The 17,026-nt window shown below is 55.6% G+C and overlaps 1 protein-coding gene across 1 annotated transcript; it reads right to left on the reverse strand.

Annotated features, from left to right (window-relative positions):
- Positions 1-1,642: 1,642 nt before the first annotated feature.
- Sec61a1 (SEC61 translocon subunit alpha 1) lies at positions 1,643-16,484 on the reverse strand. Its single transcript, XM_047534792.1, has 12 exons — positions 16,326-16,484; positions 16,031-16,098; positions 12,851-12,916; positions 12,679-12,757; positions 11,596-11,727; positions 9,569-9,678; positions 9,175-9,328; positions 5,101-5,261; positions 4,434-4,631; positions 3,793-3,984; positions 3,215-3,291; positions 1,643-1,936 (listed from the first exon to the last, which is right to left on the reverse strand). The coding sequence occupies exons 1-12, from the start codon at positions 16,330-16,332 to the stop codon at positions 1,750-1,752; spliced, it is 1,431 nt and encodes a 476-aa protein (XP_047390748.1). The 5' UTR covers positions 16,333-16,484; the 3' UTR covers positions 1,643-1,749.
- Positions 16,485-17,026: the final 542 nt, after the last annotated feature.

A 17,026-nucleotide genomic window follows, 5' to 3' on the forward strand; every position in this document is an offset into this window, starting at 1 on the left:
GGGGTTCAGCGAAGGCTGTGGAATGAAGAAATGGGTGATGTGGCCCCAGAAGGCCTTGGGGCAAGGGGCTGAGGTGGGTGCTGCTGCAGCGAGGGCACCTGACCCTCCAGAGAGGCGTTGTGGGTGTGCAGTTGAGGCTGGGAGTCCGCGGGCCTCATTAGGAAGCTGAGACTGGAGGCTGGTGGGTCATCTGCTCCTGGGATTTCATGGGGGCCTGGCCACAAAGCAGGCAGGGCGAGGAGCTGGGGGAGGCAGTGGGGTGCTCAGGGCAGGCTCTGCTCCAAGGCCTCCAGCGCGGGCAGAGAGATCCTCCTGCCTCGGCCTCCACAGCTGCGGGGAGCGCAGGCAGAGCCCCTCTGGGGTGAGGAGCCCACTCGAAGGAGAAGCCGACCCAGCGGTTTGTAAAAAGTTGGCTTTATTTACCACTTATCCACCGTATCTCAGTGACGCCATGTGGGCGTCCACAGTGACAGTCCCCTGGAAGCTGGGTCAGCCCCGCCCGCCTGCCCACTGTGCTCACTGACCACAGCTGTGAGCCCGGGCCACACGGGCGGCAGGAGCGCGAGCCCCTCCGGACAGCGGGTGCTCTGCAGCCCACAGCCAGGAGCCCGGGCGCTGGCCTGCCCGCCAGATGCCACGGGGTCCCCGCCACGCTGGCAGGAGCCGAGGAGGGACAGTGGGAGGACCCTGGGGCTGGGCGGGCGGCTGGTGGCGGAGCCTCGGGGCTCAGGACTGGGTCTAGACAAGGCCACGTGTGGTGAGGTGTCAGCCTGGGCTGGGGGCCCGGCCGCCAGGTGGCTTGAGGCGAGGTGGCGTCCCCGGTGGGCCTGCTGGTCAGCGCGCCCTGCCTCAGACGGGGACAGTGTGACCGCGGCCCTGTGCTCAGGCCCGGCCCCGAGAGCACCCTGGGAGCCCAGGCAGTTCTGGGCTGGTGACCTGTCACCCGTCACCACAGGCTCTTCTACCAGACGCTGGGGCGACGTCCCCCGGAGCCCGAGGGCCTGCCCTGATCTGACCGCCCGCCAGAGGCCAGCGCCATGGAGGCCGAGGGGCCCGTGGCCTCCGCTTCCTTACCTGCCTTTGGTCCCTAAGTGCAGTGAGAACTCTAAACAGAGGTGGGGACAGAGTGGCCTGGGGCGCCTTCCCGGGCACGGCCACGAGGACATCAGTCCAGCGCTGACGGAAGCATGTGGAGCAGGGGCGAGGCGGGGGCTCCACGTGACGGGGAGGCGGCCGCCCGGGCAGCTCGCTCCACCCCACGCGGGCCCAGAGCCCCGGCTGGAGGGACAGGCGGCCCGGGCGAGGGCCCGTCTCCGGAAGCGGCTCCGACCCCCGACTTTCAGAAGGGGAAACGCGGGCCTGACACGGGGACAGTCTGAAGCCAGAGTCGCACCGCTGGTGACGAAGAGGACGTGCCGGTGGCGCCCCCGTCATGTCCCCAGAGGACGAGACGCGTCCAGCCGCACGTCGACCCCCAAAGGCGACACAGACGTTTTGTGCTTCTAACCAGAGTAAAAAATCCGCCTCTGGGGACGAGGGGACCACGGCGGCTGCCGCAGGGCTGTGGGCGGGGCCAAAACAAGTCACCAGGCGCTGGGGACGGTCACCCCTGGCGCCAGCTGAGGAGCAGGTCCGCGGGCGTCAGCGCCGGAGGGAGGAGTGGAGCTGGAGTCGGGAAGCGCTGGCGCTTCACAGTGGCCGAGGGGACGGAGTCGGCCGCGCTCCTCGGACGCCCGGCCGGGGACACGCTCAGAAGAGCAGGGCGCCCATGCTGCCCACCTCGCTCTGCTCCTTGACGAAGATCTCGAAGTACTGGTAGATGATGGTGACCGCCAGCAGGATGCCCGTGCCCGAGCCGATGGCGCCCAGGAAGTCGGCCAGCACCGAGAGCGCCCCGATGCACAGCCCGCCGAAGGCCGCCGCCGTGGGGATGTACCTGGGGGCGGCAGAGGTCAGCGAGCGCCGCCAGCGCCCCCACCACCCGCGACTAACGCCAAGCCGCCCGGAACGTGGCCAGGCGGGGGCTCACCAGTCCCCACTGTGCCTCACATCCGCGACCCCAGGAGCTGCGGAGGCTGAGGCGGGAGGATCACGAGTTGGAGGCCAGCCTCAGCCACTTAGCGAGGCCCTGTCTCTACGTAAGATATAAAAGGGCTGGGAGGCGGCTCGGGGGCAGAGCCCTGGGTGCTGGGGTGAGGGGACGCAATGCTGAAGACGTCACGCTCTGCCAGGGATTGGAAGAGAGTTTGGAATTTGCAATCCTGGCTTTGCCTGTGGTCACCTGCTTCAGGAAGTCACCCAGTGACAGCCCACAGGAGGACCTGGTTGGTCACGTGACGTGGACGGTTTCTTAGGGACACGCCCTGCTCATCTGTGGCTGCTCCCGAGTGATAACGGAGGAGCCAAGAAAGCGGCCTGACCGAACGCAACACCTGCTGCCACCACCCGGCCACCAGGAGCTGCTCCACCGTGACGGACGAGCAGCCTGCAGCTGAGGCTCCCCAGGGCTTCCTGCCCGGTGGTCCCTGCGGCCTGAGGCCTCTCCCCGCCTCCCTGCTCTGCACCCCAGGTGGCACTGGCTGTGGCTCAGCAGGACTCCGGCCTGTTTGCTGGCTCTGACCTTCCTGCCTCCCACACCCCACAGCCCTGTGTGCCGGCTCTGCCGGCCTCGCAGCTCACACCCGTCTTTTTATGTTTTGCTCCCAGGACTGAACCCAGGGCTGCTTAACGCCTGGGCCACCTCCCAGCCCTCTTTATATTTTATTTAGAGACAGGGTCTCGCTGAGTTGCCTAAGTCCTCGCTGAGTTGCTGAGGCTGGCCTCCACCTTGCGATCCTCCTGCCTCAGCCTCCCAGGCTTGATGGGATGACAGGCGTGCGCCAGCCTGCGTCCCTCTCGAGCCCACCCCAAGCTCAGGTGCCGGGCGCCTGCCCCAGGCTAAAGCAGACCTGCTCCTGGCTGTCGCCATCAGCATCCCACCAGCACAAGCAGAGGGGAGGGTCCCCTGCGCCAGCACCAGCCCTCATGGAGCCCCCAGTACCCCATCCCGTCCCTGCCTGGCTGTGCTCTGCCACCAGCAGAGGGGCTCGTAGCACCCGGCACACAGCAGGGCCATGAACACACAGTGACCCAGGGACCGTCTGTGACCTGGAGCCCAAGGACGAGATCTGTGGAAACTGCGAAGACCAAGGAACCAGCGCACAACCCGACTCACCGATTGAGCTCGTGCACCATGGAAGTCTCGCGGTGGCCCCTCATCACCATCTGCTGCTCCTTCAGCTGCTTCGCAACCTGCACGAGGCCGAGGAGAAGACACGCTCAGCAGTGTACCTGGATGCGAGGTGTCCTGGTGGTCTAGACACTAGAACTTTAAAAATGCTGTAAGGGCTAGGTGCGCTGGTATACGCCTGTCATCCCAGCGGCTTGGAGGCTGAGGCAGGAGGATCGTGAGTTGGAGGCCAGCCTCAGCAGCTTAGTGAGGCCCTCAGCAACTCAGTGAGACCCTGTCTCTAATAAAATACAAAAAGGGCTGGGGAGGTGGCTCAGGGGTTAAGCAGCCCTGGGTTCCATCCCTGGGACCAAAACAACAACAAGAGTGCTGAAAGCAGACCACGTGACAAGTCTACTGTCTCAGTCTGGCGCTGACGGCTGCGCCCCGTCCACCTGTCCTCGATGCTCTGAACTATCTCAAGGCGCGTGGCCTGCCTGCATGTGTCACACACCGCTACCCGTGACAAAGCAACAGGTCGAGGGACAGCGGAAGTCCCCTCCAGAACGTCCTCTGACACTCACGTCTTTGGCGGAGGAACCCGAGACCTCGATCCAGGTCTTGGAGAAGAAGGCGCAGGAGCCCAGCATGAACACGATGTACACCACCGCGTGCACGGGGTCTTCCAACACGGAGCCGAAGGACTCGGGCGGGGACAGGTAATAGCACAGGCCGCCGACCGGGTAGGCGCGGGCCGGGCCTCCGGAGGAGGTGTCCTGGGGAGAAGCAGCACAAGGTCTGGGAAGCTGGGTCGCTTAAGCGGAGCTTCCGCACGAACTCTGAGCAGATCAGAGACTGAGTTCACTCGCGTGCCCATTACTGAAAACATGCACCACTACGTGCAGTGCCACACGCCTGTAATCCCAGCAGCTCAGGAGGCTGAGGCAGGAGGATGGCAAGGTGGAGGCCAGCCTCAGCCACTTAGCGAGGCCCTGAGCAACTCAGCGAGACCCTATCTATAAATAAAATATAAAAAGGGCTGGGGAGGTGGCTCAGGGGTTGAGCAGCCCTGGGTTCAGTCCCTGGCACCAACAATCACGCATGAGTTTGGCACGGCACAGGAGAACCCTGAGGGTGAGTCGCTTGGTCCCGAGCGAGACACAGGCAGAGTAGGTGGCTAGCGACGTGGCAGAAGAGGACCGCGTGCTGCAGGAGCTGCACTTACAGACCAGGTGCCCAGCAGGCTGACCAGCAGGTTGCCGCTGAAGCGAGCGGACAGCATCTGGGAGATGACGTAGAGGTTGGAGACCAGGGCGGACTGCAGGATGATGGGGATGTTGGACGTGTAGAAGAGCTTGATCGGGTAGGTGTTGTACTGGCCTCGGTAGCGCGCAGACTTGATGGGCAGGTCCACCCGGAAGCCCTGGGGAGACACGGCGGAGCACCCTGCACGGCCTGCCTCCGGCCCACAGGCCGGGGACACACCAGCGGGGGACTGAGGTGGCCCTGGGCATCAACTCTGGAGATCCTGGTTCGGACAGTGCCCAAGGGCACCTGCCCCCTTCCTTACCCACCACTGTGCTTGGGGCACACAGAAGAGTCTCAGAAAAACTGGTTTAGAAGTGTAGTGAACTGTCAGGAAATAGAAGCTGGGCACGGCGGTGCACGCTTGTCATCCCAGCAACTTGGGAGGCTGAGGTAGGAGGATCGCAAGTTGGAGGCCAGCCTCAGCAACTTAGGCCCTAAGCAACTCAAGGAGACCCTGTCTCTAAAGAAAATATAAAAAGGGCTGGGGAGGTGGCTCAGTGGGTAAGCAGCCCTGGGTTCAGTCCCTGGGACCAATAAATAAATAAATAGAAATCCACACTTGCCGTGCTCACGCCTTGCCATACCTGGAAATAGATGACCACGGCAAAGACAAAGATGGTGGCGATGAGGTTCATGAGGTTGGGGAGGTTCTGGCGGTAGAAGGCCTCTCGCAGGGCTCGGACCTTGTCTGTGCGCGTGGCCAGCAGGTGGAACAGTGCGATGATGGCGCCTTCGAACTCCATGCCTGTGGGCGAAGGGGGCACAAGTGTGAGGGAGAGAAGGAGGCGCCCCACGTCCCCGAGGCTCCTACTGGCCAGGAGAGAGGCAGGAAAACAGAAGCAGTCGAGATTCACAGCACGGCCTGTACGGTCACAGGGTCACCATATCAATTTTTAGTACAGGGAAGTGAACCCAGGGGTGCTTCACCCACTGAGCCGCATCCCCAGCCCTTTTTATATTTTATTTAGAGACAGGGTCTCGCTGAGTTGCTTAGGGCCTCTGCTAAGTGGCTGAGGCTGGCCTCCAATTTGCAATCCTCCTGCCTCAGCCTCCGGAGCTGTTGGGGCGACAGGCGTGCCCACTGCTCCTTGCACAGTATGAATTTTTGGAATCTGCATTTTTAATTCCATTTGAACTACAGCAATGGGCTACTCCGGTGTTTTCTGGTAGTGGGGGCTGAGCCCAGGGTTGCTTTAACACTGAAACACGGGCTTCAGCCCCAGTTCTTGTTATCTCTGATTTACGACAGGGCCTGGCTGGGGTGCAGGCCGGCCCTGAACTTCCTCCTGCCTTCGTCTCCCGAGTCAGGGGGTCAGGAGGCGTGCACCACCACACCCAGCCGGTCCACCCTTTTGAATCAGTCTCATTTCTTGGCTGGGCGAGTTCAAGGCCACCGACCAGCAGAGCAGCCGTACCGGCTGGAAGGGCTCCCACCCCCCAGAAGCCCCAGGCAGTAGCAGCATCTACTGCCCGGTTCTGGAAGCTCAGGTGACGCTGGCTGGGGGCGCAGGCTCTTGCTCCTACAGCCCCTGAACAAGCAGAGACGCTGGCCTGTGCCAGCAGGTGGCCTGGATCTAACTGCAGTCCTGCCCTGCCGGGGGACCAGCTGGTGGAGGGACTCCATGGAAACGGGAAGCAAGGGGCCCGGCCTGAGCATCCGGTGACAGGGACCCGAGGGGAAGCGGGACCCGGGCACGGAGGCCTACACGTTTTAGAAACGGTGGCAGAACTCGCCTGAGGAAAAAGGAAGGAGCGGCGAGGACCCCGCGGACCCCTCCCTGAGACCCCTGCGGCTGCCGGCATGGCTCTCACGGGGACCTTGTGGGCAAAGGGTCTGGGACTCAGGTGTGGCGGTCCCACCCGGGTCGTGTGAATGGCTTTATCACTCAAGGCTCCGGGACATGTGTGACATCTGTGTTGACCCTCCCTAACCTCCCCGTGTCACTGGGGTCTTTTCAAAGTCCCGGCCCTTTCCGCTGCTAGGCTGTCTGTGACGACGGCGGATCTCTGCTGCACAGAACTCGGCGCCCTCTGCTCGAGTACTTTATAAAGGAGGAAGAACTTCAGAAATCCCAGGGAAGGAAGAAGGAACTGGTCTCGGCTGCCCTGCCACCAGTGACCCCTCTGAGCTCACCTCCGGAGACTGCCCTCGTTCAATCGTGGCAGCCACAGGCGCCGACCCCTGAACACACCAGGCACGTCTCTGCCCCAGGGCCTTTGCACCTGCTGGTCCACCAGACAGGCAGCGCAACACCTGCCCGGCACCCCACCCGCCTTCTCTGCTTCACTCGGACCCAGCGTCCCTGGGGTGACACTGACACACATATTCCGAGCGCCTCCAGAAGTGCCTGCTATTTAACAGGACCTCCCTACCTGACGAGTACCTGGAAGGAAACACTCCTTAGGACAATGGCGGGATTAGGTCCCAGCTTTCTGAACTTTTAACAGTCATTCCCTGGAATCCACTACCCACTGAATCTCTGGGGACAGGGCCGTTTCTGGGCGCTGGTGTCACCTCAGGACGACAGCTGTGTGGCATCTGTCCCATCCATGCTACTTCCAGTTCTGGACTGTCCCCTCTGCTCAGGGAAGCAGTGCCGGCTGGGCTCTCCTGCTGGGGGTCTCCTTCAACACCCCGCTTCCCGGTCCCGTGGTGGCACCCTGGTAGTAGGTGGCACTCCTGGGGATCCCTGTGACCCCGCCATCGTGCCTGCCTCCAGCACCTCCCTGCCCTCTGCTCCAGCCAGGTCCCAGACGTGGCGAGGGCAGCGCCACCACCTCTCGGTGTCCCGTGGCCTGCGATGCGCCTCCTCTTCCTCTCTCCCGGGCCGCCGCCCTCGCTGTGCCGTCGTGCTGGCTGGCCCGCTCAGGCCGGAGCACGGCGCTACCTCCGGCCGTCCCCTCGGCTGTCTCCCGTGCAGAGCGAATCGCTCCTTCCAAACTCTGTCCCCAGCTCCGCCGCCCTGCTCCAGAGCGGAACGTGCCCCACGAGCCAGGTGGCCTTGGCAAGGACCGGGACTCCTACCTGGCTCTCGTCCCCACATCCGTGCCTGTGGCAAAGGCCTGCTTTCCACCCCCAGTTCTGCACATGTGCCTTAGATTCCCGAAAATTCTAGAAGAGTCCAAGGAAGGGTCCGACCTCACCTTGTCCACTCTGCTCTAAGCTCCCCTGACACTTGGTTCCCCAAGCAACGGCCTTCCCATGTCATCTGTCAGGCACACCGTAGGGGGACCGAGTGTTCAGTCTCATCATTTGATTACACAGGATCGGGAGGCCGAGAACTAGTTCCGCACTCAATTCCAAGAAGACACTGAAATGCACACAAATACTTCTCACGGGTGCCTTCTGAGTGAGTAAGGTATTCAGAGACGAAAAAGCAATTTATAAGGTCAACTTCTCTTTCCTAAGAAGTCTTGGAAGTTTAGAACTTCTTATTTTATTGAAATCTGCAAACTGGGCGCAGCGGCTCACGAGGCTGAGGCAGGAGGACATGAGTTCAAAGTCAATCTTAGTAACTTAGCGAGGCCCTGAGCAACTCAGCAAGACCCTGTCTCTAAATAAAATACAAAATAGGGCTGGGGATGTGGCTCGCTGGTTAAGCACCCCTGGGTTCAATCCCCACCACCCCAATTTTGCAATATTGGGGACTGACCGAGGAAAAGGTGCTGTACCACTGACCTACATCCCCGGTCCTTTTTATTTTGACACAGGGTCTCACTAACTTGCCAAGGCTGGCCTTGAACTTGGATCCTCCTGCCTCAGACTCCAGAGTCTCACTGGGAATACAGGTGTGTGCCACCTATTTTATTAAAACCATCTCTGACAAGGTTTCCATGGCACCCTTAGTGGGTAACACAGCATACTAATATTGACAGTCATCTGTTATCAGCCAATAACCATGGTATTTCATATTATTTTTCATTCAATTCTGACAACCACGCCCAAAGCCACATCATATGGACAACTAACAGCAATAGCCAGGATTTACAGAGCTGGTGGACTCCAAGTTCAAGGTTCTGTCATAAAACAGCCCCGTGTCTGAAGTGCTTTGGTTTAATAATTTCATTTTTAGAATCTTGTTCACTAAGAACAACTGCCAAAATACACACAGATGACTACTGAGGGTATTCCCTGCTTCAATGCTAACTGTAATTGAGAAAGGAGTTAAATGTCCATCAGAAGACACCTGTTAAAACAAACGCTCCTTCATCACGCAGCCTGGTTTATGCTAAGAAAAATGGGGCAGGATTACTTTCTGGCATGCTAACTGTCTTTGAAATATTCTTATAAGACCTGCAAGTTTAGGTATCATTACGAATGTAAGCCTACCTTTATTTATTTTTACTGGTACTGGGGATTGAACCCAGGGGCACTTAACCACTAAGCCACATCCCCAGTCCTTTTTATATTTTAATTAGAGACAGGGTCTCACTAAGTTGCTGAGGCTGGCCTCCACCTTGTGATCCTCCTGCCTCAGCCTCCTGAGCTATTGGGATGACAGGCGTGTGCCACCGGGCCCAGCTATAATTTGACAAATCTGCATACTGAAAAATCAGAAGAGATGTACCTGAAACGGACATGACCCTCTCCAGTGGAATGCTCTGCACATGTCAATACTTCCTACAGAGGAGCCACCAGAGGCGTCCGGGGCCCTTACCTCGGCCGGTGTTGACGGTGGTGGGGCTGAAGGCCTTCCACACGATGGTCTCGCAGATGTTGGTTGCGATGAAGAGGGAGATGCCAGAGCCCAGGCCGTACCCTTTTTGAAGAAGTTCGTCCAAGAGGAGGACAATTAAGCCGGCAACGAAGAGCTGCAAAGTTTAAAAAATAAAGTAAAACACCCCAAAGAGACCATATGTCGTTGCTCGCCAGGGCCGCCGTTCTCTGTACGGTCGGTCACGGGCTCTGTGCTGTGACAGCTGAGTCCCAGCCTGTTCTCAGCCTGCCTCTGGGGAAGGCAGGAGGCCGAGCCCAAGACTTCCGCTTCTCTTCTGAGGGCGGAGTGCTTGAGAACGGCGAGTGAGGGGCCACTCAGGAGGGCGGGCGGCTACCTGGATGGTGATCAGCAGGCAGATCCCAGCCCCCATCTCCGAGGGGTCGCCGTACATGCCCGTCATCACGTAGACGATGGACTGGCCGATGGTGATGATCATGCCGAATACTGGGAACCGAGAGAAAAGCGCGTTCTCAGAGCAGGCCGCACGGAGGGCGCCGAGCGCCACGCCAGGCGACGCTGGGAGGGAGCGAGGTGGGAGGCGCTGATCCCGCCTCCGCGGACCCCGGCGGAGGGAGAGCCAAACAGCCGCACCGCAGCACGTGATGGCGCGGATGCCTTTGAGGGACAGCACATTTGCTTTTCGCAGTACTAGGAACTGAAGTCAGGGCCTTGCAGAAACGGCAGGGCTCTACTACAGCTCCCGCCCAATGATCCTAAATCATTTTTTAAAAAAATAACCCTGGATTCTTAAGGCAGAAAAACATTTTAAAAAAATCGTCAAGATTAAGGAGAAAACTTCTGGGGGTGCACCTCAGGGGTACAGAGTTTGCACAGCATGGGCGAGACCCGGAGTTCGATTTCTAGGCCTGCCAAAAATTAAAGTTAAATTAAAAAGAGAGAAAATAGTTGATTTCTGTTCTAGAAAACATAATACAAGTATTTTTTTCAGGGTACTGGGAATTGAACTCGGGGACACTTGACCCCTGAGCCACATTCCCAGCCCATTTTTTGCATTTTATTCAGAGACAGGGTCTCACTGAGTTGCTTAGGGCCTCGTTAAGTTGCTAAGGCTGGCCTCCAACTTACAATCCTCGTGCCTCAGCCTCCTGAGCCACAGGGATTACAGGCGTGCACCACTGTGCCTGGCCAAGTGGATATATATATATATATATATTTTTCCCCCCAAGTATATTTTAAAATGCAAAAAACCAAAAACAAAACAAAAACAAACAAAAAAACCCCCACAAAAAACACCCCCAAAACAACCAAATAAAAAAGGAGAAAACAGAAGATTTGTGCTTTAGAAAAACAATGCATTAATTTAAGGCATTAAATAATGAATGCATTAATATTTAATAATGCCTTACGTAATTATTTAATAATGCATTATTAGACATACTAATGATTACTGCATTAATTCATACATAATATATTTTAATATCTTAATTTGTCTCTGAAGCTGACGAATTTAAGTTAGTGGGTTTCTCGCTCAATTACTTAACCCACTAACTTAAGATCTCTAAGACATACCATATGGAAGACGGCAGAATAGAAAACTATAAATACCGTTTTCTAATTATTACATTCCAGGTAACCCAGGCTGAGCAGGGCTGATTCTGACCACTGGTCACCATCATTAGGGACACATAGTATTTGTTCAGGCAAATTCTCTTACCCTAGTTTTACAGCATGAAGAAACTGAGACTTCAGAGCAATTATCTAAATTGCTTCCACTTCACAAAACTAGTCAACAGATGGATTGAGAGTATCACCTTTCCCCTCAGTTAAATCCTTAAATGCCCAGAATAAAAACAGCATTTGCCAAATAGCTAGCATTCGCTAGGCACCGTGAGAGTGATTATTCAATTTAATCTTTTTTCTTTTTTCCAGTACTGGATGAACCCAGGGGTGCTTAACCCCTGAGACACATCCCCAGCCTTTTTTATATTTTATTTAGAGACAGGGTCTCGCTGAGTTGCTTAGAGCCTCACTAAGTGGCTGAGGCTGGCCTCCAACTTGTGATCCTCCTGCCTCAGCCTCCCCCCACCACTGATATTACAGGTGTGCTCCTCTGCACCTGGCTTCGATTTAATCCTTATGACAACTCTGAAGTAGAAGTCACCTCTTTTGCATGGTGAGGAAATCGTAGCTGAAGGGGTGACCTCCCTGCCCTCCCTACAACCTAGCACCTCCCAAAAGTAATCTCTCACTTACAAGCCGTGGAGTACCTGCAGGGGCGGCGGGCCAAGGACATAGGCCAAGCAGGTGACAATACAAACCAGGCTGTTTTAATGCCCCCAATTTCAGAGCAAATTCAAATTCTCAACTAGACACCAGAACATTACATGTAATCTTTCTTACGCTTCTGGGCTCCGTTGAAGAGAGCTCGGTCTTTTGGGGTGTCACCAACTTCAATAATCTTGGCACCAGCCAAGAGTTGCATGATGAGGCCAGAGGTGACAATTGGGGAGATACCCAGCTCCATCAGCGTGCCTGAAGGAAAGGGGAGGCAAAGACAGCCCATGTTAACTCGGAAAAGCGGAAGTTATTTAGCAAAATAAGCGTACGAAACTGAATGAGTTCCCCTTCTAGAAATCCAGTTGCTGGCAGCAGTTAGAGAATAACCCCCCAAAACCAAAGATTAGAATACAATTCAATTCACTCCGTTCAGCCTGCCAGGCGACATCTTATTCCGTTTGGGGAGTCACGTGGCCTCTAAACACACCGCTGCATTTACATTCACCACGAACAGATCCATTCTGCTCTCACAGAGATAAGGAAGGTCCGTCTCTTCATCGGTTAATAAAACCGGATAACATTCAAATCACTTCCCGCGTCCGGGAAGGGGACCGGAACAATCGTATCTGGTTGTGAATGACCCTTCACCTCCCATTTTGTTAAAATGAGGTATGATTCCGATTGATTGGGAACCTAATTTGAACTCTCGTTTCTAAAATCTGTCAATCAAATGCAGCGACGACATACACATGCAAAATGTTCTGCATCCCGCACAGGTAACTGGTGAGAGTAGACAAACACTGTCGCCTCTTTTCCTGATACGTAGATATGAAAGAGACGCAGCTGAGAAACAAATGGAATATGCTAAAGAATGTTATCAGCGGGCGTGTATCATTGCAGGTATTTAAAAAGTATTCTAGTTTTCCCAAGTTTTAAAAAATTCTCTATAACGGAGACTTATCTTGCTATTCCAGGTTTCCTACTGCATTCAAACCCAATTCCAAATATGATGGTATTTCTCGGTGCTGAATACACCATTTAGTCAGGCTATTCAATATAGCACACGGACAGACGTCTCTCTATTTTCCAGGCTACGCATCTTCATATTCTCTGAGCTTTATATAAAGCCAAAGCCTGTAATTAAACTAAATGAGGCTTGTCAAGCCACGCCGTGCAGAGGAGAGGCAGAGCAAGCCTGAGCCGTACCTCTGTTGGAGGCCAGGATTACTCTCATCCAGTAGAAAGGGTCGGCTGAATCTGAGGACATGATACCAAACAGAGGAATCTGGAAACAAGCAGAAAGAAGACCAACGAGCCTGTATGTTTGCAGTCCACTCTTAGCCCTGCCCCAACGCCAAGTGATGAGACCCGGATTTACCTGACAGCACACCAAGAAGATAAAGAGGGTGATGGCTGTCCACAGCACTTTCTCCTTAAACTGAATCTACAGGAGAGACACAGAGTAGAGGTATGTTCACAGCAAGTCAGTAACAATGAGATCACACAGGCCCCCTCCTCCGTTCACTGAAGAAAGAAGCCAACCTAGGGCTGGGGGTACAGCTCAAGGGGGAAGCATTTGCTTACCATGCACGATGCTCAGTTCAATCTCCAGCAGACAGCACCCCGCCCCCCCAAAAAAGGAAAAAGCTAAACCATGTACCAAGCATAGTATTAAAATGTAAGGACCATGGTTTCTGTGGACAAGGCAAAGGTGAAGATCTTTATAGGGATCATCTCTGGTAATCCTATTATACAGCATTATGATCTTCATGTGACAGAAAAGAGAGTCTTAGGCTAATCTGGCAGGGTGCAGTGGCACACGCCTGTAATCCCAGGGGCTCAGGAGGCTGAGGCAGGAGGATCACAAGTTGGAGGCCAGCCTCAGTAACTTAGCGAGGCCCTAAGCAACTCAGTGAGACCCTGTCTCTAAATAAAACACAAAATGGGGCTGGGGATATGGCTCAGTGGTTGAGTGCCCCCGAGTTCAAGTCCCAGCACCCAGCCACACCCCCCCAAAAGGCTAATTTGTCCCAAATCTCAGAGCTTAAATGAGTGTGCCGCCAAAGCTGTGTTCTTAACCATTTACATTAACGGTTTAGATCTAAGATCAAACAACACTGCAACAGAAATGACTTGTCCTAGACAGACCTGTACATCACACAAGTAATCCCATTTCACTGGATGGAAGAGCCGGTAAGTAGGTCAACTAATTTAGAATTTGGGATTGCTTTTTCTATGAGTCAAGGAGAAAACCATGTAATGAACAATACTGAGAAGAAAGAGTTGCCGAGTACTAGTAACATCTGTTTAAATGACTTCAAGCATTTCCACATCTTCTCAGGTGTGTAAGTTGAACAGGTGCCACGCCTCATTTTACAGATGACCATGGAGATCATTAGGAAAGTTCAGAGCCCTCGTGCCCAGGAGTCTGTCACTGAGTGAGAAGAGTGAAAACTCTTCTGGGTTCTTCTGCCTCTAAAACTGAGCATATCATTTGTACTTGCTGCAGTCACTACAAGAATGTTTAACCTTCTACCATGCGGCCCTGTAGGCAAATGCAAAAAATAACCCACGCAGGTGTGAATTCAATGTTCAGGTATGAATCTACCTGATGGAGACAAATCGCTTCCTGGAGGAAGGCTCAGGTCCTTTTCTTGGATGCTCCTCTTACTCCCTGCTGCCCTACCACATCAAGAGATTAGAAGGTGGCCAAGGGAAGGTGCCACCACTTCAAACGAACGAGTAAGATGACAAATTTTTAGTGAAATGCACCATTTTTCTTCCCCACTGAAGTACGGGGATCAAGTCAGGATCTACTGCATGCTAGCTAAGTGCTCTACCAGAGCTCCATTCCCAGCCCTTATTAAATTTTAATTTGAGATGGGTCTTGCTAACTTGCCAAGGCTGGCCTTCAACTTGTGATCCTCCTGCCTCAGCCTCCCAAGTAGTCTGTCTAGGACTCCTCACTTTTAAAATGACTAAGTCTGCTCTGCTGGTTACAGATTTTAACAGCAAAACTTTAAAAGTTCTTTACCCATGTCCTGTCTCCTCTGCCTTGTAAATAGCCTAACTCCATCTTACTCAGTACTAAGGTTCACCCTCCAATGCAAAAGCCTCCACACCAGACTCCAGGCCTCTCCCTTACTTCCAAAGCAATTTTCTAATCTGTCAGATCCTCTTCATTCATCTCCTATTGATTCCTGCTTGTCCTTTATGTTCTATCAATATGTATGCTCCATACAAACACACTAGTCTTTTTTTTGGCACTGGGGATTGAACCCAGGGGCACTTAACCACTGAACTACAACCCCAGTCCTTTCTATATCTGATTTAGAGACAGGGTCTCACTGAGTTGCTTAGTGCCTCGCTAAGTTGTTGAGGCTGGCCTCCAGCTTGCGATCCTCCTACCTCAGCCTCCTGAGCCACTGGGATGAGAGGTATGTGCCACGGCACCAGGCAAGTCTTGTCTTCTTTGCCTTAAGAAACTATATATTCCTTTTGCCAGGAAATCTATTCCACATTTGCAAGCAAACTTCTATTCCTCTTTCAAAATCACTACCCGATATTAACTTTTTTCAGATTTAATCCCTTCCTGATATACCTTGCACTCATTTCCTTTGTTCTAGTAACTTAATTACAAAGCCAAGGTCACATGGTTATTAAGAGGCAATGTGAAGGGCAGGACTTAGGCTTGCCTGGCTCCAGAGCTATGGCCTTTCCACTATGCTGGGATTCAGGGGTCAGAGCTTTGCAAATCAGCCCAGCAAAGGCAGCATGTATGTGAAGCTAGTTTAAGTAAAAAAGAAAAAAAACCAAATTAGACTCCACAATCACAAGCATCCACATGGATGTCAGGTACACACAGACACATGGATGCATTCACAACAGCCTGAAAACAAAGTAGAGACAAAAGTACTTTACTATTCGCTTTCTAAATAAAGTCTGAGCTGGATGAAAGTTTCCTTCACTGTTGAGTAGCTTCAGTTACATTAGCAAGTCCCTGTCTTGGGCTGGAGTCGGGCAGCCATGCAAATTCTGATGAAGATTCACTACATTTCTATCTTTGTTTGAATGCACCTGCTGTGAACCGCAGCAGCCTCCACAAAACGCCTTTCTTAGCATTTTGAGCGCCTCCGTGAAAGGCACACCTCATTCACTGACTCCAGTGACTACTCTTCCTTTTAGCAGCTGGATACCAAGGGTATCTCCAGGGAGCGGGGAAAACAAGCCCTCCTAGGATCCGCTCCTGTTGCCGGTGACGAAGGGAAGGGTAAACTAGGCTGGGGCTCCTGAGACTCTCATTCATTCATGGCCCAGATCCATTTAGGGACGGGGCACATCCCCCGAAGACGTTCCGATTCAAGCCCGACGCTGTCGCTGGGAACTCCCGCAGAACCAGGTCGCCTTCCGCCGGCGCTCAGGTGCGGCGAGCCGGCGCGGCCCCGGGGAGGGCGAGCAGACCTTCCACCCGGCCCGCTGAGGCCATCTTTGATTCCACGGCAAACTTCCCGGGCCCGGCTCCGCCGAGACCCTCTGGACGGCGACCCGCGGGCCTTACCTTCCTCTCCGGTTTCTGAATCTCCGGCAGGATGACACAGAAGGGCTTGATAACTTCCAGAAATTTGACTTTGATGGAAGAAACAAAAGGAGAGGAGTCAGCGCACCGAGGAGGCTGCCGCGCTACCCCGGAAAGCCTTGGGGCGGGGAAGAGCGACAGCGGGGAGCGCGGAGGAGGGTCGGGGCGCCGGCCGCGGTGGGAGGGGGCCGCGGCGGGCCTGGCCGGTGGGCGCCCGAGCGCACGGGCCAGGGGAAGGGGGAGCTCACCCGTCCCGGCTGCCCCCCCAAGAACTCACTCGCCATGGCGGCGGCGGCTCGGGCTCCGGGCCCCGCTTCGGCTTCGCTGCGCTCGGAGTGAAGTGACGCCGCCCGCTCCGGAGCGCAGCTTCTCCGCCGAGAGACACGTCAGTCCTAGCCCGGCGGAGAGCGGCGCGGCGCGGCGCGGGGCGGGGCCGGGGGCGGGCCGCGGGCCGCTTCCGCTTCCTGCCACGCGCGCCGGCCAGCCGCCGCGCCGCGCCGCCTCCGCCGAGACCACAAGTCCCGGCATGCAGCGGGGCTCCCGGGGCCCGACGGGAAGAGGGCGCGGGGCAGGCCGGGTCTGGGCGTCTGCGGCTGCGCAGACTCGGGAGCGGGAGGCCGTGCGCCGGAGGGTGTGCCGCGCTTCCGGAGGCCGCGCTAGTGGTGGGTGGCCGGCCGGGCGACGCGCCGGTGGCTGCCGTGCCCCTCACAGCACTGAGCGCTCTTCGAAGGTAGCGAAGAGACCGCAGGGCCTTTGAGTAGGGAGCCTTGTCCGAACGCCGTCTGCGTGGCCTCGAGTGGGTTTCGGTCCTTGGGTGCTAAATGGGCCGCAGGCCGCGGGAGCCCGCGGGACACCTTTGTTGAGTCACTTGGGAAACTTGCCGGTCTGCCCGGGCTCTGGGTCCCCTGCCGCCGAGCACGGAGGAGTTTCGGAAGGGAGCGTCGGGGGCAGGAAACCATTGGGTCCGCCGGGGAACCC

This window comes from Sciurus carolinensis, chromosome 19 (genome assembly GCF_902686445.1).
Source record: "Sciurus carolinensis chromosome 19, mSciCar1.2, whole genome shotgun sequence".
Lineage (NCBI taxonomy): Eukaryota > Metazoa > Chordata > Mammalia > Rodentia > Sciuridae > Sciurus > Sciurus carolinensis.

Excerpts from the sequence above, each read along its gene's own strand:
- Sec61a1 (XM_047534792.1), bottom strand. Across the intron at positions 3,985-4,433 it reads GCCTGCTGGGCACCTGGTCT|GACACCTCCTCCGGAGGCCC; the intron begins GTAAGTGCAGCT and ends GCTTCTCCCCAG. Across the intron at positions 3,292-3,792 it reads CGGGTTCCTCCGCCAAAGAC|GTTGCGAAGCAGCTGAAGGA; the intron begins GTGAGTGTCAGA and ends GGCCTCGTGCAG.